A 25,009-nucleotide genomic window follows, 5' to 3' on the forward strand; every position below is an offset into this window, starting at 1 on the left:
GATCACTAAGGGTGTCTGATAGTTTTAGCTTAGGGTTAATTCCCCCCTAACACATATACCCATACACAGAACATCGCGAACCCTCGCCTACAAAGACATTAAAAAAAAAAAAAAAAAATCCAGGCCTATCATAATGACAAATGCCAAATATCTGAAACAAAGTGTGTTGCAGAGGAAAAGCTGCTGGCTATGAGAAATGTCCACATAATATCTGGAATGTTATCAATTGACAAAAAAAATCAGCAATAAAGGCAATATAAGCAAAAATGGTTGTCTTAAAATTAACAGTGCAGTACATAAATATGTAGTCCTGGAGTACGAGATCGGAGGTCAAAAGTTTAAGTCTAAAGGTACTTATGGCACTAATGTTGACCTACCTTCCATTAGTAAATTTTAAGCCTCAGATGGAATAAGTGTCATCCATTGGTTACCTTAGACTCCAAAGTAAATTTCATCTGAAAGTTAATGACTGGATGAAAAATGTTCCTGTTGAAAAGAAAGTCTGTTGAGGAGATAATTTTCAATGTTGTCATGGTTCCTTCGTTTGTTTTCCTTTCTCTCTCATGAAAGACAGACTTTGAAGGCAGTGTTAGAGAATAGATTAATAACTGCGCAAAAAGCTGTTGGTTTGAAGAGCGTTATATCAGCAGTATCATCTCCAGCTGCACCAAGTGCATTCCACTTACAGTGCTTACTTTCAGTTTGCTGCTGCTGCTGTGTCGCCTTCTTCTCCCAGCTGCCAGAAGTCAGATGGCTTTCACGACCACCTATCACACGCCTAGACCCATCTCCATCCTGTTCGTGTCTGACGTAACCGGCGGGAGGGTCGCGCAAACAGCCTCCGTCAAGGGATGTATTTGTCCTGTCAGTAACTAGATGTCCACTGCCTACCTCTATGTTACCAGTGCCGTCACGTTTGTGTACCATATAATCACCCCTTGTGATGCTGGTGGCTGGTTGTTTCTCAGATATAACCCTCCAGGTTGTACCGTCTTCACTTACATATTGCCCACTTTTAATCAGTCTGTTATAATCCACATTGGAGTCACTTCCATGTGTGTCAAGTGTCAGTCTGGTAGTGATAGCACTGGGCTGTGTTTCATATGTATGATGGACGGAGTATTCTGCCGCTCTTCCTCTATCATCTCGAAGTGTTTCTGTATTCAGTCTGTGTTTAATGTATTGAGAAGAATCTTTATTCTCACCGGCCTCTAGATCTTGTCTCTCGAACCTCTCATTTTGATGGATACTAATTTCAGTCGGCTCAAAAGTTTGTGAATGTGATGGATGTTTATTAAAATCTGCTGTACCTAAACTACTAGTGGTTTTGTCATGATGTATGTGTGATTCGTCTTCATGTTCATCAGTGCCTCTTGAAATAGACGAGACAACTGTCCTGTCATCAACAATGTCTTTTTCATAAAGGTGATGATCAAAACCTTTGTCACTATCTTCTGGCTTGTCAGATATGTGCCTTGGATAATAACCATGACCACCTTCATGAGATTCTCTATCATACTGCATACCTGAATGTCTAACTGTCTCACTTGCCTGTCTTTTTTCACTCATATCACGGATATAATGTGATTCACTTACTTGATCATATTCACGTTCTCTTTTTTCATCAGTTTCACTATAGTAATCTTGTTGGGTCCTCCTGTGAGAAGGATGAATGTAAGCATCGGGTCTATTTCTACTTTGAATGTCTGAATCATGTGTATGGTGCACTACCTCTCTGGGATCGAATGGCCGATGGTCATCATCTGGATGTCTCCTAGTAGTTTCAAAATCAGGGGAGTACTCTCGACTTCTGTCGGTGTCCGTATATCGAGTTTCAGGTTCTAAAGAACTTCTGCCCATTTCTCTAGGATCATATTCTGGAAGGCCTCTCATTCCCTCTGCTTCTGGATGAAGTTTTTCTATTCTTTCTCTATTTCTATAATAGACATCAGAATCTTGAGAGAATGTGTCATAATGATCAGAAGGATCTCTTGACACTTCTGTCTCAGGATAGTATCTTTCAGTTCGTGTCAACTCAGGAGTACGATCAGTAAGGGGAGCCCTTCCTGGTCTACCATTAGGGTCAGTACTGGTACTAGTGTAATCTACAGGGTACAAGGATGTGGAATCAGGGGAATGCAAAGTTTTTGAGAGATGGTCTGAAGGGTATGAATCCTCGCCCAAGGGTAATCCACCAGGCCTATCACTATAGTATGGAGAATCATGTACTCGAGGGCTTTCTGTAGGTATTCCTGGTTTGACTGTCGTATCATGAGCATTGGGACTATCAGTTTCTCTGAGCACTTCTTCGGATAATGGCCAAGTATCTGACATTTCAGTAGAATGCGGCCGGTCTTGATCTTTTGGATGTGGCTTAGTTTTTGGACCAAAGTAAATTGAATATGTTCCCCCACCGCCACCACCACCATCTGGAGAGACAGTATACGAATAGTCATATGATACTGGTGGTTTAGTAATCTTCTTTGTACACCTAGTATATTGGTAAGAATTCCGGAGTGATTCTTCTATTTCATAAATATCCCTCTCTGGGGTATGACGACGACAACTGCAAGTTTCTCCCCGCGGTCGCATGTAACTAGGTACAGAACTGGTTGTTGATACTCCTGATAGGGACTGCATGCTGTGTGTTCTTGTGCCAGCATTATCATCTGAATCTCTCTGCATATGATAATTATGATCCAGTGATGCCTTTCTTGGTTTAGAAACTCTCCTTGTACGGGCTTTCATGTCTTCAGGTTCAGGAGTATTACTTTTCACAGAAAATGGGGATCTTCTACTATATTCTCTTCTTCGAGGCATGTCACTGCCACTGTCAACATCTGTTTCACCAATTCGTTTTGGTTTTGTATCCTTTTTAAGACCTGTATCTTCAACCTTTGGCTCCCTTTCCTTTGGTTTAATATGCTTTCTTTCTGGTTTTTGTTCTCTGTGGTCTTGTTTAGGTGCGTCTTGCTTAATAGTTCCTCTGGGTTTAGACAAAGGTTCTCTCTTACCTGGAGCAATTACCTTTGGAGATAGATCTTGAGGAGACCTACGGGATTTTCTTGATTCCGGCTTCCTTGGTTCAGTAACCCTTTCTTTTGAAACTATTGTCATTTTCTTTACAGAATGTTTGGGTGAATCAGGTATGATTTCTTTCTTTACTGGTTTCTTCCCCTCTTTATCATTTTGGGGTTTCTTGCTTGTTACTGGTTCACGTTTTTTATTGGTTTTATCGACTGTTCTTCTGTGCTCTTTATCAGGCTCACCAAGTTTAACATCTTTAGCATTATCTGGTTTTCTCTTTCTTCTAACCGATTTCTTGTCTTCTTCCCCATGGTCCTCCTCCTTTGGATCCGAAGGCTTTTCTTCATCTTTGTGAGGTAAAAGATTAGGCTCTTCATCTTCATCAGGTCTCATTACACTTTCAGTGGGGAATGATTCTGTATCTTCAGGGAGAGGTGATTTCTTAAATGGCTGTTCAAGGTCCTTTTCCTCAGGTTTTAAATATTCATGAGGTTTCTCTAATTCAGTTGTTTCTGTGACATGTGGTTCACTTTCAGTATCAGGCTTGCTTACTTTTCTGTACAGAGAAACTTCATCATCAACTGGTTTACTTTTGCTGGCAAGTGGTGTTGCTGTTTCTTCTTCAGGAATACCAAGTTTCTTGTCAGAAGGTTCTTCTTCTTCTCTGGGTTCACTTGCCGTTATTGACAACGGTTTATCAGGTCTTTCTTCTGGCTTTCCTTTTCTTTGGACCACTGGTTCTTTCTGGCCCTTGGTAGGCTCACATATTTTGGAAGCAGGAGTTGATTCTTCCTCTTTTTCAGGTTTGCTAGTTCTCGTGACAACTGGCTTAACCCTTCCTTGGCCTATTTTGCGAATCTCTTGAGGCACTTCAGTTTTGCCTGGTTTACCTATTTTACCAGTAGGTTGTACTTTCTTCTTAGTGGGAGCTTTAGGCTCTTCTTCACTTGGTTTAGTCACCTTCTTTGTAACTTTCACATCTCTCTCCCTGTCAGGTTTACTTGTCTTCTTGGTGACAGGTTCTTCTGCTTTCTTAACTGGTTGTGGTTCCTTAGCAGCAGGGGAAGTAATTCTTTCACGACTCTCTGGTTTAATTGCTCTCCTCCCTGGCTCCAATCCTTTTGAAGTGTGAGGCTCAAAGTCTTCTCCTCGCTCTAGTTTACCTGGTTTTCTCACTTTCCTAACTGGTTCTACCCCTTTTGTAACAGGTGACTCAAAATCTTCCCTTCTCCCTGGTTTATCTGGTCTTCTGCCTTTCCTAACAGGCTCCGTCCTTTTTGCAATGGGTGACTCATAATCTTCTCTTCTCTCTGGCTCATCTGGTCTGCTCACTTTCCTGACTGGCTTTATCCCTTCCGCAATGGGTGACTCATAATCTTCCTTTCTCTCTGGTTCATCTGGTCTGCTAATTTTCCTAACTGGCTCTACCCCTTCTGCAATGGGTGACTCAAAATCTTCCACACTCTCTGGTTTACTCACTTTCCTAACTGGTTCTACCTTCTCTGCTATAGGCGACTCAAAATCTTCCATTCTCTCTGGTTTATCTGATCTGCTCACTTTCCTAACTGGATCTACCAATTTTGAAATTGGCGATTCAAAATCTTCCCTTACTTCAGGTTTATCTGGTCTACTAATTTTCCTGATGGGCTCATCTACTCTTACACCAGGTGTTTCTGAATCATCTCTCTCTGGTTTACCTGGCCTGCTAACTTTCCTAACAGGCTCACCCACTTTTCCAATAGGTGACTCAGTATCTTCCTGTCTTCCTGGTTTATCTGGCTTGCTAACTTTCCTAACAGGTTCAACAACTTTTCCAATAGGTGCCTCTGAATCATCTCTCTCTGGTTTATCTGGCCTGCTAACTTTCCTAACAGGCCCAACAACTTTTCCAATAGGTGACTCTGAATCTTCTTGTCTTCCTGGCTTATCTGGCCTGCTAACTTTCCTATCAGGCTCAACCACTTTTCCAACTGGTGTCTCTGAATCATATCTCTCTGGTTTATCTGGCCTGCTTGCTTTCCTAACAGGCTCAACCACTTTTCCAATGGGTACCTCTGAATCTGCTTCTCTTTCTGGTTTATCAGGCTTGCTCACTTTCCTTACAGGCTCAACCACTTTTCCAATAGGCGACTCTGAATCTTCCTGTCTTCCTGGTTTATCTGGCCTGCTTGCTTTCCTAACAGGCTCACCCACTTTTCCAATGGGTGACTCTGAATCTTCTTCTCTTCCTGGTTTATCTGGCCTGCTCACTTTCCTAACAGCCTCACCCACTTTTCCAATAGGTGAATCTGTATCTTCTTGTCTTCCTGGTTTATCTGGCTTGCTAACTTTCCTAACGGGTTCAACCACTTTTCCAACCGGTGTCTCTGAATCATCTCTCTCTGGTTTATCTGGCTTGCTAACTTTCCTAACAGGCTCAACCACTTTTCCAATAGGCGACTCTGAATCTTCCTGTCTTCCTGGTTTATCTGGCCTGCTCGCTTTCCTAACAGGCTCAACAACTTTTCCAATGGGTGACTCTGAATCTTCTTCTCTTTCTGGTTTATCTGGCCTGCTCACTTTCCTAGCAGGCTCACCCACTTTTCCAATAGGTGACTCTGTATCTTCTTGTCTTCCTGGTTTATCTGGCTTGCTAACTTTCTTAACAGGCTCAACAACTTTTCCAACTGGCGTCTTTGAATCATCTCTCTCTGGTTTATCTGGCTTGCTAACTTTCCTAACAGGCTCAACAACTTTTCCAATAGGCGACTCTGAATCTTCCTGTCTTCCTGGTTTATCTGGCCTGCTCGCTTTCCTAACAGGCTCAACCACTTTTTCAATGGGTGACTCTGAATCTTCTTCTCTTCCTGGTCTATCTGGCCTGCTCACTTTCCTAACAGGCTCACCCACTTTTCCAATAGGCGACTCTTTATCTTCCTGTCTTCCTGGTTTATCTGGCTTGCTAACTTTCCTAACAGGCTCAACCACTTTTCCAATAGGCGACTCTGAATCTTCCTGTCTTCCTGGTTTATCTGGCTTGCTCGCTTTTCTAACAGGCTCAACCACTTTTCCAATAGGTGACTCTGAATCTTCTTCTCTTTCTGGTTTATCTGGCCTGCTCACTTTCCTAACAGGCTCACCCACTTTTCCAATAGGCGACTCTATATCTTCCCATCTTCCTGGTTTATCTGGCTTGCTAACTTTCCTAATAGGCTCAACAACTTTTTCAACTGGTGTCTCTGAATCATCTCTCTCTGGTTTATCTGGCTTGCTAACTTTCCTAACAGGCTCAACAACTTTTCCAATAGGCGACTCTGAATCTTCCTGTCTTCCTGGTTTATCTGGCCTGCTCGCTTTCCTAAGAGACTCAACCTCTTTTTCAATGGGTGACTCTGAATCTTCTTCTCTTCCTGGTTTATCTGGCCTACTCACTTTCCTAACAGGCTCACCCACTTTTCCAATAGGCGACTCCATATCTTCCTGTCTTCCTGGTTTATCTGGCCTGCTCACTTTCCTAAGAGGCTCACCCACTTTTCCAATAGGTGATTCTGTATCTTCCTGTCTTCCTGGTTTATCTGGCCTGCTAACTTTCCTACCAGGCTCAACAACTTTCCCAACAGGTCTCTCTGAATCATCTCTCTCTGGTTTATCTGGCTTGCTAACTTTCCTAACAGGCTCAACCACTTTTCCAACAGGTGACTCTGAATCTTCCTGTCTTCCTGGTCTATCTGGCCTGCTCGGTTTCCTAACAGGCTCAACCACTTTTTCAATGGGTGACTCTGGATCTTCTCCTCTTCCTGGTTTATCTGGCCTACTCACTTTCCTAACAGGCTCACCCACTTTTCCAATAGGCGACTCTGTATCTTCCTGTCTTCCTGGTTTATCTGGCCTACTCGCTTTCTTAACAGGCTCAACCACTTTTTCAATGGGTGACTCTGAATCTTCTTCTCTTCCTGGTCTATCTGGCCTGCTCACTTTCCTAACAGGCTCACCCACTTTTCCAATAGGCGACTCTTTATCTTCCTGTCTTCCTGGTTTATCTGGCTTGCTAACTTTCCTAACAGGCTCAACCACCTTTCCAATAGGTGACTCTGAATCTTCCTGTTTTCCTGGTTTATCTGGCCTGCTAACTTTCCTACCAGGCTCAACAACTTTCCCAACAGGTCTCTCTGAATCATCTCTCTCTGGTTTATCTGGCTTGCTAACTTTCCTAACAGGCTTGCCAATGGGTGACTCAGAATCTTCCCTTCTGTCTGTTTTTTCTGGCCTACTCACTTTCCTTACAGGCTCAACCACCTTTTCCACAGGTGATTCAGATTCCTCTTCTATCCCTGGTTTATCAGGTCTGCTCAGTTTCCTTACCGGCTCTACTCCCATAGCAGGCTTACCAACTTCTTTTTCAAATGGCTCATCATACTTTTCCCCGGTTTTACTTGTTTTCTTACCAACAAATTTTTCATCCTGTGGTATGGATGATACATCTTCTTTACCAGGTTTGCTTAACTTCCGAGCAACAGGCTCATCCTCCCTATCACAAGGCTCACCGCTTCTGTCACCAGTCAATACCCTTTCTTCTGGGAAGAATTCATGGCTCTGGTCGAAAACACCTGGAATAAGACCAGGAGCCATAGCATCCTTTCGTGCTGGTATACTAACTTTACGTACAGGAATTTGGCGGTCTCTAGGAGCTTTGGCTCTTTTGTCTTCGGGTAACCTTTCAGGGCTTTCCTTTTCCTCATCAGGTTTTCTTACTCGATGAAGGGGGTCTTCTTCACTTTCTAAAGGCTCAGAAAGATCTTTTGTGGTGTCTGATTCCTTGACAGGACTGCTTATTTTCCTCACAGGTATTTCTTTTCTCCTAATTGCTTCTTCAATCTCCCTTACATGGTCACTTACTTTTCTGGTTGAAGGTTCTTTATCATGAGGTTTTTGGGGCTTCACTTCAGCTGGAAAACCAGAATCATCTAGTGGTCTTATCTTGGTGTCTTTATCTTCCAGGTTTTCTGCAAATTCAGAATCTTCAAATGGTGTATCACCACTTGGAATATTTTTCCCAGGCTTCTCGACACCTTCAAGAATTCCTGGTTCTTGAATTCCAGTTATGGGCACAGGAATCTGACTTGGTTTACCGACTGTTGTCTTTTGTGTATCCTTGAAGAGTGGCTGATCAACTGGTTCTGGTACTGGAATGCCTGATTTCTTCCTGTGAGGCACTTCTCTATCAGGTTCAGAAGAAAGAACAGTTTTTATTCTATCAGAATCTTCAACTAAAGTATCCTCACTTGGCTCACGATCAGGAATTTTTTCACGAAGTAGAACCTCGGGTACCTTTTCATCCAATTTATCATTGGGTACAATTGCCTCTACCTGTAAGTTGTCAGCAATTATTTCTTCCTTTATTTCTCTACCAGGTGTAATATCAAGGCCTGAAATATCATCTATTGGTTCATGTTCTGTTGTTTTGAGAGGTCTTTCCTTAGCAAGTGTGGCATCTAGAGGATCAATGTCTTTATGCAAAGGTTTGGTAGCATCAACTTCTGGTTTGGTAATATCCTGTAATTTACTGGTTGGGTCAGGAACATCTGAACTGACCTTTTTGGTCACAGGTCTATCATCTGGTTTTCCTCTGACAGGCTTCTTTTCATGTTTAGAAGGTTCCTCCGGTTTCTTGGGCAATCCGGCTTTTTTATTTGGTTTATCTTTTGTTCTGGTCCCATCAGTAGGCTTTTCTGATTTACGCTTCTTATCAGTCAAGTCATCAATGTTCTCGGAAGGTTTCTTTAAGCATATATCTGACTCTTTACTGGGTCTATCACTTGACTTAACTTCAGAAACAGGAGATACTTCTTGTTTACTAGATTTACTAGGCAATTTAGCAGACTTGTTTCCTCTAGGTTTCGAATCATCAACTGTTTTGGTTGATTCTAATATCTCTGGCTGCTTGGAAGGCCTTTTTAATGACGGTTCATCATGTGTGTCTGTGGATTTCTCTGGTTTAGGATATTTTCTAGATTTGGCATCGATTTCCTTTGTTTTTGTTGGTTTTCTGCTTACTTGTGATGCATCTTTAGACTTCAAAGGTCTATCTTTGTCCTTCACTGGTTCTTTGCCTAATTTAGCTGCTCTCGTATCTGAATCTTTCAAGTTTTCACTTGGTTTACTTAACTTGTGCAATGGTGTTTCTGGTCTTTCTTCATCAACAAATGTTTTCTCTTTTAGATCTGCTGTTTCCAACACTGTCTTTACTATTCTTTCGGAGAATTCACTTGATTCTAAAACTTCTTTATGCGAGTCAATCCTAGACTCTTTGTTAACAACAACTTTACTTTTTCTTTTCCTGGTAGACTGCGTTTTGACTTTTGTACTCTTACTTTCTTTTGTGGTCTTTTTGCCTTTTCTTTTGATCTTATCTTTGTCTTTACTGCTCTCGGATGATTCAGAATCACTCGAAGAGGATTCTCCTGAACTCGTGTCACTAGTATAGTCTTCACTTATGTAATAAGTTTCCTCTCCCAATAACTCTTCAGAGTCAGCATGGATAAATTTAGCATTTGTCTCTTTTAAAAGAACTGTTCTTCCCTCACGAATTGTTGTTTCGGAAGTAATGTCATCAACACGAATGTCCTGCGAAGCTACTTCTGTTACTCCTTCAGCTATCAGTATATCTTCAGCTCTTTCCACGGAGCTTACATAATCAATATGATGTGAAGTCTTCTGAACTGATGTGCTACTGAAGTGTGCTTCCCTCTTGACATTACAAACTTCAGTTTTATGTACACTAAGGAAATCCTTTTCAACAGGCTGAACTGGTTTAACCTTATCAACCTCCGGTTCTTCCACACCTGGTTCCCTATTAACTTCAGATGGGGTTTTACCTTGTGGTATTACTCTTTTACTTTGTATTTCACGATCATTTTCAGCAATGACCGGACTTCTCTTTTTAGTTTCTGGTTCGTCTAATTTGGTAAGAACCTTTTTCTTAGGTTCAGTCACTTTAGAAGTTTTTGTTAAACCTTTCTTTGTGGTTTCTGGCTGTTCACTGGGTGATACAGGATATGAATTTTTGGGTTCTTGTGCTTCAGAAGTAAGAGGATCTTTCTTTCTTGGTTTTGGCTGATCAGTCTTGCCGGTGTTCGTTCTTTTAGGTTTAACGTCTTCCTCAGTTCCTAACGTACTTTTCTTTCTTGGGTCTGGCTTCTCTCTGGACCGTACAGGGCTCTTTCTTGGTTCAGGCTCTTCCACAGACTTGACTGTACTCTTCTTTCTCGGTTCAGAAGTATCACCTGACCTAACTGGACTCTTCTTTCTTGGCCTTGACTCCTCATCAGATTTAACTGGACGTTCTTCTCTCGGTTTAGAAGTTTCATCTGACAGAACTTGTTTCCTCTTTTTAGGCTCAGAAATTTCACCAGACCTGAGTGGACTTTCCTTTCTTGGTCTAGATGTTTCTTGTGGCTTGACTGGACTCTTCTTTCCTGGTTTGGAATCTTTCTCTGGCCTCATTGAGATCTCCTTTCTTGTTTCCGACTCTTCATCAGACCTAACAGGACTCTGCCTCCTCAGTTTTGATGTTTCACCTGGCTTAACCAGACTCTCTTTACTAGGTTTGGACTCATCAGGTCGAAATTGAGTCACCTTTCCTGGTTCATCCTCTTCATCAAGCTTGACCGGACTCATCTTACTCAAATTAGACTCTTCATCAGGTCTTACTGGACTCTTCTTTCTTGGTTCAAACTCCTCATCAGATCTGATTGGACTTTTCTTTCTAGGTTTTGATGTTTCATCTGGTTTAACTAGACTCTCTTTTCTTGGTTTATCCCCTTCATCAGGTCTGACTGGACTCTTCTTCCTTGGTTCATGCTCCTCGTCAGATCTGACTAGACTTTTCCTTCTTGGATCTGATGTTTCACGTGGTTTAACCAGACTCTCTTTTCTTGGTTTATGCTCATCATCAGGTCTGACTGAAGTCTTCTTTCTGGGTTCATGCTCATCATCAGATCTGACTGGACTTTTCCTTCTTGGATCTGATGTTTCACGTGGTTTAACCAGACTCTCTTTTCTTGGTTTATGCTCATCATCAGGTCTGACTGAAGTCTTCTTTCTGGGTTCACGCTCATCATCAGATCTGACTGGACTTTTCCTTCTTGGATCTGATGTTTCACGTGGTTTAACCAGACTCTCTTTTCTTGGTTTATGCTCATCATCAGGTCTGACTGAAGTCTTCTTTCTGGGTTCACGCTCATCATCAGATCTGACTGGACTTTTCCTTCTTGGATCTGATGTTTCACGTGGTTTAACCAGACTCTCCTTTCTTGGTTTATGCTCATCATCAGGTCTGACTGAAGTCTTCTTTCTGGGTTCACGCTCATCATCAGATCTGACTGGACTTTTCCTTCTTGGATCTGATGTTTCACGTGGTTTAACCAGACTCTCCTTTCTTGGTTTATGCTCATCATCAGGTCTGACTGAAGTCTTCTTTCTGGGTTCACGCTCATCATCAGATCCGACTGGACTTTTCCTTCTTGGATCTGATGTTTCACGTGGTTTAACCAGACTCTCCTTTCTTGGTTTATGCTCATCATCAGGTCTGACTGAAGTCTTCTTTCTGGGTTCACGCTCATCATCAGATCTGACTGGACTTTTCCTTCTTGGATCTGATGTTTCACGTGGTTTAACCAGACTCTCTTTTCTTGGTTTATGCTCATCATCAGGTCTGACTGAAGTCTTCTTTCTGGGTTCATGCTCATCATCAGATCTGACTGGACTTTTCCTTCTTGGATCTGATGTTTCACGTGGTTTAACCAGACTCTCTTTTCTTGGTTTATGCTCATCATCAGGTCTGACTGAAGTCTTCTTTCTGGGTTCACGCTCATCATCATATCTGACTGGACTTTTCCTTCTTGGATCTGATGTTTCACGTGGTTTAACCAGACTCTCTTTTCTTGGTTTATGCTCATCATCAGGTCTGACTGAAGTCTTCTTTCTTGGTTCACGCTCCTCGTCAGATCTGACTGGACTTTTCCTTCTTGGATCTGATGTTTCACGTGGTTTAACCAGACTCTCCTTTCTTGGTTTATGCTCATCATCAGGTCTGACTGAAGTCTTCTTTCTGGGTTCACGCTCATCATCAGATCTGATTGGACTTTTCCTTCTTGGATCTGATGTTTCACGTGGTTTAACCAGACTCTCTTTTCTTGGTTTATGCTCATCATCAGGTCTGACTGAAGTCTTCTTTCTTGGTTCATGCTCTTCATCAGGTCTGACTGGAGTCTTCTTTCTGGGTTCATGCTCATCATCAGGTCTGACTGGACTTTTCCTTCTTGGATCTGATGTTTCACGTGGTTTAACCAGACTCTCTTTTCTTGGTTTATGCTCTTCATCAGGTCTGACTGACGTCTTCTTTCTGGGTTCATGCTCTTCATCAGGTCTGACTGGAGTCTTCTTTCTGGGTTCATGCTCCTCGTCAGATCTGACTGGACTTTTCCTTCTTGGATCTGATGTTTCACGTGGTTTAACCAGACTCTCTTTTCTTGGTTTATGCTCATCATCAGGTCTGACTGAAGTCTTCTTTCTTGGTTCACGCTCCTCGTCAGATCTGACTGGACTTTTCCTTCTTGGATCTGATGTTTCACGTGGTTTAACCAGACTCTCTTTTCTTGGTTTATGCTCATCATCAGGTCTGACTGAAGTCTTCTTTCTTGGTTCATGCTCTTCATCAGGTCTGACTGGAGTCTTCTTTCTGGGTTCATGCTCATCATCAGGTCTGACTGGACTTTTCCTTCTTGGATCTGATGTTTCACGTGGTTTAACCAGACTCTCTTTTCTTGGTTTATGCTCATCATCAGGTCTGACTGAAGTCTTCTTTCTTGGTTCATGCTCTTCATCAGGTCTGACTGGAGTCTTCTTTCTGGGTTCATGCTCATCATCAGGTCTGACTGGACTTTTCCTTCTTGGATCTGATGTTTCACGTGGTTTAACCAGACTCTCTTTTCTTGGTTTATGCTCATCATCAGGTCTGACTGAAGTCTTCTTTCTTGGTTCATGCTCTTCATCAGGTCTGACTGGAGTCTTCTTTCTGGGTTCATGCTCATCATCAGGTCTGACTGGACTTTTCCTTCTTGGATCTGATGTTTCACGTGGTTTAACCAGACTCTCCTTTCTTGGTTTATGCTCATCATCAGGTCTGACTGAAGTCTTCTTTCTGGGTTCACGCTCATCATCAGATCTGACTGGACTTTTCCTTCTTGGATCTGATGTTTCACGTGGTTTAACCAGACTCTCTTTTCTTGGTTTATGCTCATCATCAGGTCTGACTGAAGTCTTCTTTCTTGGTTCACGCTCCTCGTCAGATCTGACTGGACTTTTCCTTCTTGGATCTGATGTTTCACGTGGTTTAACCAGACTCTCTTTTCTTGGTTTATGCTCATCATCAGGTCTGACTGAAGTCTTCTTCCTTGGTTCATGCTCCTCGTCAGATCTGACTGGACTTTTCCTTCTTGGATCTGATGTTTCACGTGGTTTAACCAGACTCTCTTTTCTTGGTTTATGCTCTTCATCAGGTCTGACTGAAGTCTTCTTTCTGGGTTCATGCTCATCATCAGATCTGACTGGACTTTTCCTTCTTGGATCTGATGTTTCACGTGGTTTAACCAGACTCTCTTTTCTTGGTTTATGCTCATCATCAGGTCTGACTGAAGTCTTCTTTCTGGGTTCATGCTCATCATCAGATCTGACTGGACTTTTCCTTCTTGGATCTGATGTTTCACGTGGTTTAACCAGACTCTCTTTTCTTGGTTTATGCTCATCATCAGGTCTGACTGAAGTCTTCTTTCTGGGTTCACGCTCATCATCAGATCTGACTGGACTTTTCCTTCTTGGATCTGATGTTTCATCTGGTTTAACCAGACTCTCTTTTCTTGGTTTATGCTCATCATCAGGACTGACTGAAGTCTTCTTTCTGGGTTCACGCTCATCATCAGATCTGACTGGACTTTTCCTTCTTGGATCTGATGTTTCACGTGGTTTAACCCGACTCTCTTTTCTTGGTTTTTGCTCTTCATCAGGTCTGACTGGAGTCTTCTTTCTGGGTTCATGCTCTTCATCAGGTCTGACTGGAGTCTTCTTTCTGGGTTCATGCTCTTCATCAGGTCTGACTGGAGTCTTCTTTCTGGGTTCATGCTCTTCATCAGGTCTGACTGGAGTCTTCTTTCTGGGTTCATGCTCTTCATCAGGTCTGACTGGAGTCTTCTTTCTGGGTTCATGCTCTTCACCAAGTTTGACTGGACTCTTCTTACTCAGATTAGACTCATCAGGTCTGTCTGGGCTCGTCTTTCTTGGTTTGGAATCTTCATCAGTTCTGACTGGGCTTTTCTTTCTTTGTTTGGAATCTTCATCAGGTCTGACTGGACTTTTCTTTCTTTGTTTGGAATCTTCATCAGGTCTGACTGGACTTTTCTTTCTTGGTTTGGAATCTTCATCAGCTCTGACTGGACTTTTCTTTCTTGGTTTGGAATCTTCATCAGGTCTGACTGGACTTTTCTTTCTTGGTTTGGAATCTTCATCAGCTCTGACTGGACTTTTCTTTCTTGGTTTGGAATCTTCATCAGGTCTGACTGGACTTTTCTTTCTTGGTTTGGAATCTTCATCAGGTCTGACTGGACTTTTCTTTCTTGGTTTGGAGTCTTCAGTGGGCTTAATTGGACTCTTCTTCCTTGGTTTAAGCTCATTGCCAGACCTAACTGGACTTTCATTTCTTTGTTTGGAGTTTTCATCATTCCTGGAAGGACTCTTTGCTTCTGGTTCAGAGGTTTCCCCTGGCCTGTCTGGACGTTTCTTCAACGATTCAGGCTCATCCTCAGATTTAACTGGAACTTGCTTCAGCAGCTTCCTTGGTTCTGAAATTACTTTGGATTTGATTGGACTTCTCTCTTCTGGTTCAACCTCTTCATTAGCCCTAACAGGATGTTTCTTATCAGGTTCTGAAGTTTCTGGCTCTTCGTCAGACAAAACTGAAATCTTTCTTCTGGGTTCTGAACTGACACTTTTGTCGGTGGGCTCTTCAAGAGATTTAAGGGGACTGATTTTTTTATCTTTTGGTTCTTCGCCAATCCTCTCGACGCTCTTTTTTCTGGTTCCCACGGGTTCTTCACGGGGCGAGAGTGTTCTCTTAATACTTTTTGGTTCTTCATCAGGTTCCTCAGGCCTTTCTGATTGTCCCTTTGGATCTTCATAAGGCATATCCAAAGTCCTCCGTGGTTCCAAATCTTCTGTAGATCTATTCAATGTAACCTCTTTTGGGTCTTGTTTCTCGGAGTCCTTGATAGGGATTTTTTCTGGGAATTTTGGTTCATTAAGCCTACTTAAACCACTCTTTATGGGTTCTGTTTCATGTTCATCCACAAGAGTAATTTTCTCTACAGGTTCTAGTTCTTCATCATGCCTACGGGGATCCTTATCAATCAGTTCAGGCTTACTGTCATGTCTGGTTGGGGACTTCTTCGGTTCTTTCTCTTTACTAGGGCTAGATAAAGCCTTTTTAGGCTCAGACTTTTCATCAGGCATACCCAAGCATTCTTCTGGTTCTATTTCTTTCCAGGCCTTAACAGGACTTTTCTCAGCTAGATTTGGTTTTTCCCTTGGTTCAGAATCGTCATCATCCCTAAACAACCTTCTCCTACCCCTTTCAGGTGTGTCCTCAAGTTTATCCAGAGGTTTCTGCTTGATTTCATCCGGTTTTTCTCGAACTTTCTCCGAGTCAGGTTTATCACCACGATTTCCAGGTCTCTTCTTTTTGGGTATTAATTCATCAGGTCTCTTGTCCTTAAGCTGACCATCCTCCACATTACCAGGTACACCTAAAATCTTTTCAGACTTGGGTTCGTGTGGTTTCTGATTTTTACTTTCAATAGGTGCCTTCTTCTTTGGTTCAACCTTTTCCTTACATGGACTGCTCTTGGGCTCTGTCCCTTCACTATGTCTAGATGGACTTTCCTTATTTGGTTTTGCTTTTCCACTGCTACGAGGACTCTTTCTGGACTCTTCATCAGGCTTACGTGGACTAACTTTTCTTGTTTCAGGCTCATCATCATGCTTTATAGAGCCCTTCACGACTTCAGGTTTCTTTGGAAGTTTGGCAACATCTCCTCTTGTCTTAGGCTCTTTGGGAGACCTATCTGGACTCTTCTTCCCTGCTAATGGTTTTTCATCCAATGTACCTGGTGTCTTTGTGGGTTTTGTTTCTTCAGGCTTGTGGGGGCTCTTCTTTCTAGACTCAGGCTTGTCTTCTCTTTTGGATGGTGTTCTCTTTCCAAGACTTGGAACTTTCTCATGGTCATCTAATATCTTTGTCCTGGGCTCTGGCTCACCAGTCCTCTTAACAGGGCTTTCTTTCATAGGTTTTTCCTCACTTCTCGTTTTGGGCACTGGTTCTTCACTAGAGTCAAACAGCCTTTGCTTTTCTGGCTCAATTTCGCTCCTAGGCCTGGTTACGCTTTTCCTTTTGCTCTTCGGTTCTTCACAAGGCTCTGGCTCATCACTCAGCCTATCAGTTGTTATGTCTACAGGACTACTGATTGTAAGTTCTTCAATAGAGGTCTTTCGAGTTTCTAAAGGTTCAGGTTCTTCATCAGTTATGTCCTTCCTTAGCTCTGGTTCTGCAAGTTTATCTGGCATTTTCTTCTTTGGCTCTTGCTCTTTGTCAAGTTTGCCCCGATTCTTTTGTTGTTCTACTGACAATCTCGTTACATCTGTCTGGCGGCTGGCCATTACTTTTTCCTCTAATCTTGCTGTAACACTGCTAACGGATGAGACCTTAGTTGTTTGGGTAAGGTTTGATTTACTTAAGCTTTCTGAAACAGTGTATTTCTCTTCTTCCGTTCTGGCATGGTCCTTCATCATTTTACCAAATTCTTCCAGTTCCTTATACTTCGCTCTTCCGGGACACTCTCTTTTGGGCTTTGTCTCCTCAGTAGGATCCTCTGGCTTTTTCAAAGAAGGCTTTTCTGTCATATCCTCTTTACCATCATCCAATTTATTAGGTTTCTCTTTCTTCAAACTTGGTTTATCTCTGCTAGATTTCTCAACTTTTCTTCCAACACCAACTGGAGGTTCACCCTGCTTTCCGGTCTTATTTCTTGGAGATTTTGGTTCCTCTACTACTGGATCCCGTCTTTTACTTCCTTTACTAACAGGTTCCTTTGGCTTCACCTGTTCTCTGGTTTCATCAACTTCTGCTTTCTTGACTCCTACGTACGACTTCTTTTCTGAAGTTTGAATCTGATCAGAAGTCGCAAAATATGATGTTGCAGATGACGACGTTACAGACCTACTTTCTTTAACAGAAGTTTCATATACTTCCTTCTTAAAATTAGATATATGAGTTTCCAGATTAGCAATCAATTCTTCTGCTTCATCATCAGTGCCATGATACCTCCGTTCGGTACGGATTGAGCTGTCTCTTTCCTCTGGTTTTTCACCAACTTCATGAGTCTTACCAGGTGTTTTAACTGAAGGCTTTCTTGGAGGTTCAGGCCTATCAGTTGGCTTTTTTGGTTGAGACTTTCCTTTATCACTAGGTTGTGACACTTCAGGATCACTCCTAGGATATCTGACCTTTTCTTCCCCAGGTTTCTTTGAAAGTAATTTTGGCACTTCTTCATCCCCTATTTTCTTTACTGTCACCTTTTCACTAACTCCCTTATCCTTTGGTAGCCGTTGAGAACCTACCGCAGAATCAGAGACTGTCTCCGGCTTCCTACCAGTTTCCCCTCTGTTAAGTTTACCTAATCTATAAACGGGTTCTGTTTCTTTTGAGCCGACCTCAAAAGTACGCTTGATGCTCTCAACATCTTTTTGTTTTACGGACTGAATAACACTCTCAATAACAGACTCATCTACCCTAGAATTTACGTTCTTTGTCACAGACTGGTAAGTTTTGGCGTCAAAGGAGTCAATTATATCTTTTTTCTTGTCAGAGTCAAGCTGTTCATGATCACTGGTACCTGAGAGTCAACAAATCAGGGATGATTTATGGAGTTAGAGTATACTTACCTTGTTTGAAATTAAAACTGGAAGAGGTATTAGCAAACAAGGAATCTCACTGTCTGGGAGGGCACAACTACATGAAAACTATTTACAAAGAGTCAAACTTCATCTACATGCAGTACACTACAACAAATGGAATCAAACACAAACAGATGATTTTGTGATATGCATACTTCCCATCAATACTAAATTCACACATGAATCTATATATCTGTATGACTCGTACATTAGAGGCTTAAAATCATTACAGATACATTCTAAAGTGCAATATATCAAGTTTGTGACATGCAATAATGTTAGATAACAGAAATGTAAGGCAATGGATAAACAGTCATCACATGTTACTTTGGGGTCTCTCTGGACCTGGTGAACAATACAATGCATACCACATAACCAAGACAAAAACAGTTGTTCTTTGCATCACTTACGTTCCTCCCTGTTAGGCTGTTGAAGCTTAATTTCGGTGTATGAAGTTTTCCTCTCGAATTTAGCACCATCGGGATATGCACCAGAAGTTCTAGAGGAGACACGATACCCTCCAGTTAATTCTTCCATTGACTCCTCGGTCTTGATCACTCCATCATCTTGAGCACGAAGATCAAACTCCTTGGAAAGCTGAGTGATCTGGTCTTCAGTCAGTGTCTCAAGAATATCATCAGCTGTGTTTACGTGTTCAGATATGGAGGATTTGGTAGTGGTTTCTGTACAGAAAAGATAAAACAATATTCCGTAAGCTTAAAGCAATTGGGTTGCTGATTTAGAGTTTATATGTTCAGCGACTGGCCCATTGTTCGGCCAAGAGCGCTCTTTCACTCGCTTCTGGTGTACACCAGCGACCTTTAAAGTGAAAAACATTTTTGCTGTATATAGTCGTTTAAATGAATATCTTATCAACATGCAATGTGTATTGCAAAATCTTTCAAATAGTGTAGTTACCTACAAAAAGATTTGTTTAAGCTTATGAACTTTTCTCAGTTACAGAAAATCTTTCAAATAGTGTAGTTACCTACAAAAAGTATTTGTATGGTGAATTTGAAAAGTTAAGCTTACCATGAGAACTTTTCTGTTACAGAAAATCTTTCAAATAGCGTAGTTACCTACAAAAAGTTTTTGTAAGGTGAATTTGAAAAGTTAAGCTTACCATGAGAACTTTTCTCAGTAGTAGAGGAAAGGCTAGAAATTTTTTCAGTGCCAAGTAGATTTGTACTTGAGGTCTTCTTCAGGATCCCGGTCAACTTCTTCTCTGGCTTTGGTGAGGCCTCTGAAGTTATGGTTTCATGGCGGGCAATGATGTTCTTCATGTCCAGGGATCTTGTGCTCAAATCACTCTCCATGTCCCAAGTTTTATGTATGCGGCTATCTTGTCTCTCAGGCGCTTCGAAGTTCTCCCGTAGTCTCTGTTTGGGTTTGAGACGTGGGGACTCCTCGACTGTGGCTGGCTCTTGTACTGATAGTGCAGAAATTCATTATATTTTAACAAAGCCTGTATTCCTCCCGATTACTGAGTAACTTAGCGAAAACTAATCATCTGGATTTCTATCAAGACAGACATCAGCTACACTTACTAAACACTATACAGCAAGTTTATTAGAAATTGCATCTATTATTAAGGTTCTTTATGCAGCATATACATGTACAGTGCAGGACAAGTAAACATACCTGTACAGTGATTTCAGCAATTAACAGTATGAACTTTAGTGAACAGAATGCTGCTAAATTAGCTACACTAAACAGCCTATAACTCTTCTAAATTCAAACTATGAATTTTCTCTTTAAAAAAAGGAGATTTTTTTCATGCTTTAGCCAACATTTAACAGCAGTTAGCAACACAACAGGAAATGACAAAAAACATAAAAAATTCATATCAGGTGCAGAGAGATAGACTGAGTGTGGAAATGCAGAGGTTGGTGCCGAGGGTGGTATCGACTGACAGACGAAGAGAACATATCAGTAATAGTATCCAAGGGCCATTTCTGGTGGTTAGAACAGATGGATGTTTTTGTAAGAAGAGGATTTTTACCTTTAGCTTCATGCAGCTTTAAAATGTCTCTTAGTGGCTGTGATCTCTTAAGGATGACCTCATCTTCAGCCTTGCCTGGAGACGTATGTAAATCTTCGGATGTTTCCCTCCTCTTAAAAGAGTCTCGGAGGCTTCTCACTAGACCCGGAGAGGTCTCCTCTGTACGTGTTGACATTGGATATATAGAATAGAATAAAATGCCCTTCATCATATCCACATGCAAATTTTTTTTTTTCATCAGTAACATCCAAGGGATATTCACATAAACAAAGAAACAGTATTTCTCGCACTGTGTTAATCGGGGCATAGTTACAGTATTCCCATCTTGTTCAAGAAGATGGCAGTAAGCCATTAGGCCAAGTGGTATTGTCTTACTAGCTTACTAGATTAATATTCAATTATCCTCAAGCATTAAAAGATGTCAGTCTTATGAGTACTTGTGATGCCAGTTAAATCAATTAATCAATCATCATCTTAAATCAGTACTACTGGAGTTAGTGTCATTACCTTCATAATAGGGTTCAAGGGGTTGAGCCTCTTGGTCGCTCTCCACCTCTTGGGGTTCTTCCACTTCCAAACACCCATATTCTCGGGGGGACTCCGAACTGACCAGTTCAGCTGGTGTGTGTAGCATTGGTTTACATTAAACATTGCCTATGTGTTCCAAACCTTTCAGATTAAAAGCTACAGTCTCTCATTTTGGGCGTGGGATATCATTTAAAAAAGCCAAAAGCAATTTTTATTAGATGCCTTAAGTTTTAAAAGTACGTTTGTGGAGGTGTTGTATGCTACTCATTAACTTGGCATAAATTTCAGTTGCTTTACTCAACGCATCAATATTTTAGAGGTGAGGAGGCAACATATATATATTAAATATTCTTAAAGGTCCACAAATCACAAGGTAGAGTAGAAGTGTCATTCTCAAAATTAGACGACTCTGTTTCAGAAAAAGAACATCAATGCGTCTAATGGTTGCGTCTAATGGGTCGTAACTTCACAGATTTCCTGCGTGTGGTAAACAATTAATCCACGACAATTTAAGAGGTCCTAAACTACTGAGCTTTAGAATAATTCAGTCACAAACATGGCTACTAATTTACTAAATTATATTCCCATTATGATTATAATTTAATCTCCAACAGGCATTCAACATTAAGTGCACCACGAAATGTCACATCTACTCTATCCCACAGAACAAACAACACACAAAATACAGGTTAAGAAACATTATGAAATAAACATCTTACATAAAAGTGTACAGTTTTTAGTGCTATGTCACTCACAATAATGCCTACAATGACATCTTGTTAGTAAGGTAGTGGATAAGCAAGTTCTAATTAAATCCCACAAAGGAAAAGCCCCACAACTACATATCTACAACTACCCGAAACTACTTACTAGCGTGAGTCTGTCTCTGAGATACTATGCCAGATACTAAGCGGCTACTCTCGACAACAGAGGAGGAAGCAGTCTCGCGTGTTTCTTGAACTGAAAGGAAAACACATACCAACTATAGTCAATTCTTTTTATTGAGGTAGGTTTACAGACTCGCAGGGGTGCCATTTTAGCTCGGAAAAGTTTCCTGCTAGCTGATTGGTTGGACAAGATCATTCTAACCAATCAGATAGCAGGAAACTTTTCTGAGCTGAAAGGGCACCGCTGCGAGTCAGTGCAAATGCGCCTCATTAAAAAAAATTGAGTATACATGTTCTGGGCCTTTTCAGGGATTAAGATTTGTTCATGGACTTTGGCAATTTTGTTTTAGTCTCTCTTTACCATTTCTACATACTACTTTTATTTATCAAAGTTTTAATGCATTCTTTAGATTTATTACGCTTTACCTAGATTATCAAAGATTTTACTATATATATATACCAAATATTCAACACTTTTATAGCATATTTAATTCAGCATATAGCAAATTATCAGAATGTTCTCATTTTACGAGCTTTTATCCTGCTTTAATGATAACATCCACCACATTTTCATAAGCAAATTTATAAGAAGGTTGTACATGATGCAACTCTCACCTATTATAGAAAAATGTCATGAAACATTTGAGAGAGAGAGAGAGAGAGAGAGAGAGAGAGAGAGAGAGAGAGAGAGAGAGAGAGAGAGAGAGAGAGAGAGAGAGAGAGAGAGAGATTAGTTTAGGTTACGTGAGAGGATAGGTTAGGTGAAAGAGAGAGGCTAGGTTAGGTTAGGTTAGGGGAGAGAGAGAGATTCAGCTTACCTTCTGATCGTTCAATTGCCTTTTCTGTAGCATTAACAGAAGAAGTGGCCTTCTTCAATGCTCTGAGACCAAATATGGGTAATCCGGAGGCATCTGTTGGCTCAAATGCTTGATCAGCAGGCGCGTCTGGTTCCGACGTCCCAGTGACAGAGGAAGCTGGTTTCTCCTCCTCTTTGGGGACACTTTCAGCTTTAGGAATAAAGATTCGTGAGTAAATATCACTAAAGGTTTTAAGGGGAAGGTGCTCTTCTATTAGCTGAAAAGTAGTTTTATTTTTATTCACATACCAAAAGCTGTAAGTAACCTTTCACAAAATACTTTGAAATTGTACCAAGTTTAAAATTTCATTTCAATAATAACAAAACTTGGTAGTCTTCAAGCTCAGTAACTTTCTTGCAAGTTTAAAATTTCATTTCAATACAGTGAACCCTCGCTACTTCGCGGTTCGACCATCGCGTATTCACCACTTCGCGGATTTTTTCCATAACCCATATATATACAGTAACATATATATATATATATATATATATATATATATATATATATATATATGTATGCATATATTTATGTATATATGTATGTATGTATATATGTAGGTATGTATATGTGTATACATATATATATATATATATATATATATATATATATATATATATATATATATACACACACATATATATATATATATATATATATATACATATATATATATATATATATATATATATATATATATAGGCCTATATATATATATATATATATATATATATATATATATATATATATATATATATATATATATATATATATATATATATATATATCTAAAGTAGGAAGAGGTGATGTAGTTCTAAGGGAATAGTATGGGAAATATGTCTGGGTAATAAGCAAAGCTCTACCTCCAGTTTGTTTCTTCATTATGATCAGAGATAAATGTAAACAAAACATTGGTTGCCATTTTTTATCGTGCTTTTTAGCGTGTTTAGGAAACACATGATATAAAATTGCCTTTAATATTTGTGCCTGTTTTAGTTTAGGGTACTGTAGTACATGCATTAAGTGTTCTGTACATTAAAGGGTAGTTTGTTAACAGTACTACGTACAAGGGAAGGTTTTAAAAGTCTGAATATACATGTTGAATAAATAGGTAAATATGGTGTCACTACTTCGCGGATTTTCACCTATCGCGGCCGCGTCTGGAACCTATCTACCACGATAAACGAGGGTTCACTGTAATAACAAAAACTTAGTAGCCTTCAAGCTCAGTATCTTTCTTGCAAGTTTAAAATCCAATCTTACTGAAAACACCAACTCTTCAACCAAAAACAGCTGTTTACAAACTCACAAGGTGCTGCTGGAGACCTCTTCTTCAGAGCCCTCAAACCAAAGAGTGGCATTCCATTGTCGTCTGTGGGACCGAGACCGTAGGCACTGACTATCTTATCAACATCAGACTGGGCTGCTGGCGATTTGGAGGGAGTGCTGCCACCCTGCTTCTTTTGGTATCTCAGAGGTTCAACATAGGGCTCGTTGGAGGGAGCTGATAATGGTAAAGAGAGTTATTAGAGGTCCGAGTTTTGTAGGAAAGAAATTATTGCCTTATTTGAGCTGAGTGCACCAATATCATAATGTAGCATGACAGCTATTTTAATTTTCTACATGCAATGATCAAGCCCAAAGAAATAATTGACTTATTTGAACCAAGTGTCCCAATATCAAATATTCTAGTATGGCAAGTATTTCAATTTTTGTGCAGACATTCAATGATCGAGCCCACAGAGAGATGAGAGTACTTTATTTTTATTACTAGCTAGGCTACAAGCATATTTGAAAAAGCAGGAGGCTGAACAAGGAAAATAGCCCATTGAGTAAAAGAAATAAGGAAAGTGATAGAGTAGTGTGCCTGAGTGAATTCTATCCCAAGACACTGGATAACCATAGCACACAGTTTATAACACAACCCAAGACAGTGGAAGACCATAATACAGTGGCTCTGGTACTACCCTAGACTACAGCACTATAGGTAGTTCAGAGAAACGTACTTGCTGGTTTAGAAGTCACAGGCTGGAATCTGTTTGGCTTGGGAGTTTCCCTCGGTTTTGATGGAGATTCGTACTTCTTTGGTTCCTCCGATTTGATCTCCCTCTTAGGCTCTCTCGGGGAGCTCAACTCATCATCGCTCTTTCGCGACCTGGGTGAATCTCGAGTGTCTATCGTCTCAGGACTCAGGTCTCTGTAAGTTCTTCGACCGAACCGAGACTTGGTACGTTCTCTAGGCTCTTCAGCTGGTTCTGGTACAGCAGCCTCCACTGCTGGTACTTCGGCGGAAACTTTACGTCTTGGGGAGATTGGTTCCTCTGCAGGTAAAGAGTCTCCTTCATCGCGAGGAGATGGCTGCGAGTCTTCAGCTGTTGATATAAATACAATTTAATAAAATATGTCTTATTGTATATACTCTATAAGAAGAATTCTAACATTTAAAAGAAAAAAATAAGACATAATTAAACATATCAGATATGATTGAAAGATCTGGTTCTAGAAAGAAAAACTTGCAGCTAATGCTTAGAGGAAAAGAGTAAGCAGAACATTTATAAAAATAGCTTGTAGGCATAGATGTAAGAAATCTAGTTTAAAAGTACAGCGTGCATAGCCTAAATTTTGTCAAAAATCATTTATTGAATGTTCAAACCAAGAAAAAACTATTGGTA

The 25,009-nt window shown here is 40.7% G+C and overlaps 1 protein-coding gene across 1 annotated transcript in view; it reads right to left on the reverse strand.

Annotated features, from left to right (window-relative positions):
• LOC137634838 (titin-like) overlaps positions 1 to 25,009 on the reverse strand; it is an 81,706-nt gene that overhangs the window by 32,929 nt on the left and 23,768 nt on the right. The window contains exons 6-14 of the mRNA XM_068367390.1: positions 24,344 to 24,709; positions 23,647 to 23,841; positions 22,302 to 22,490; positions 21,467 to 21,556; positions 20,576 to 20,686; positions 20,069 to 20,227; positions 19,190 to 19,495; positions 18,477 to 18,749; positions 687 to 18,005 (exon numbers count right to left, since the gene is read on the reverse strand). Coding sequence (XP_068223491.1) covers positions 687 to 18,005; positions 18,477 to 18,749; positions 19,190 to 19,495; positions 20,069 to 20,227; positions 20,576 to 20,686; positions 21,467 to 21,556; positions 22,302 to 22,490; positions 23,647 to 23,841; positions 24,344 to 24,709 — 19,008 coding nt within the window. The remainder of the gene's footprint in view (positions 1 to 686; positions 18,006 to 18,476; positions 18,750 to 19,189; positions 19,496 to 20,068; positions 20,228 to 20,575; positions 20,687 to 21,466; positions 21,557 to 22,301; positions 22,491 to 23,646; positions 23,842 to 24,343; positions 24,710 to 25,009) is intronic.

Source organism: Palaemon carinicauda, chromosome 45 (assembly GCF_036898095.1).
Source record: "Palaemon carinicauda isolate YSFRI2023 chromosome 45, ASM3689809v2, whole genome shotgun sequence".
In the NCBI taxonomy this organism is placed as follows: Eukaryota; Metazoa; Arthropoda; class Malacostraca; order Decapoda; family Palaemonidae; genus Palaemon; species Palaemon carinicauda.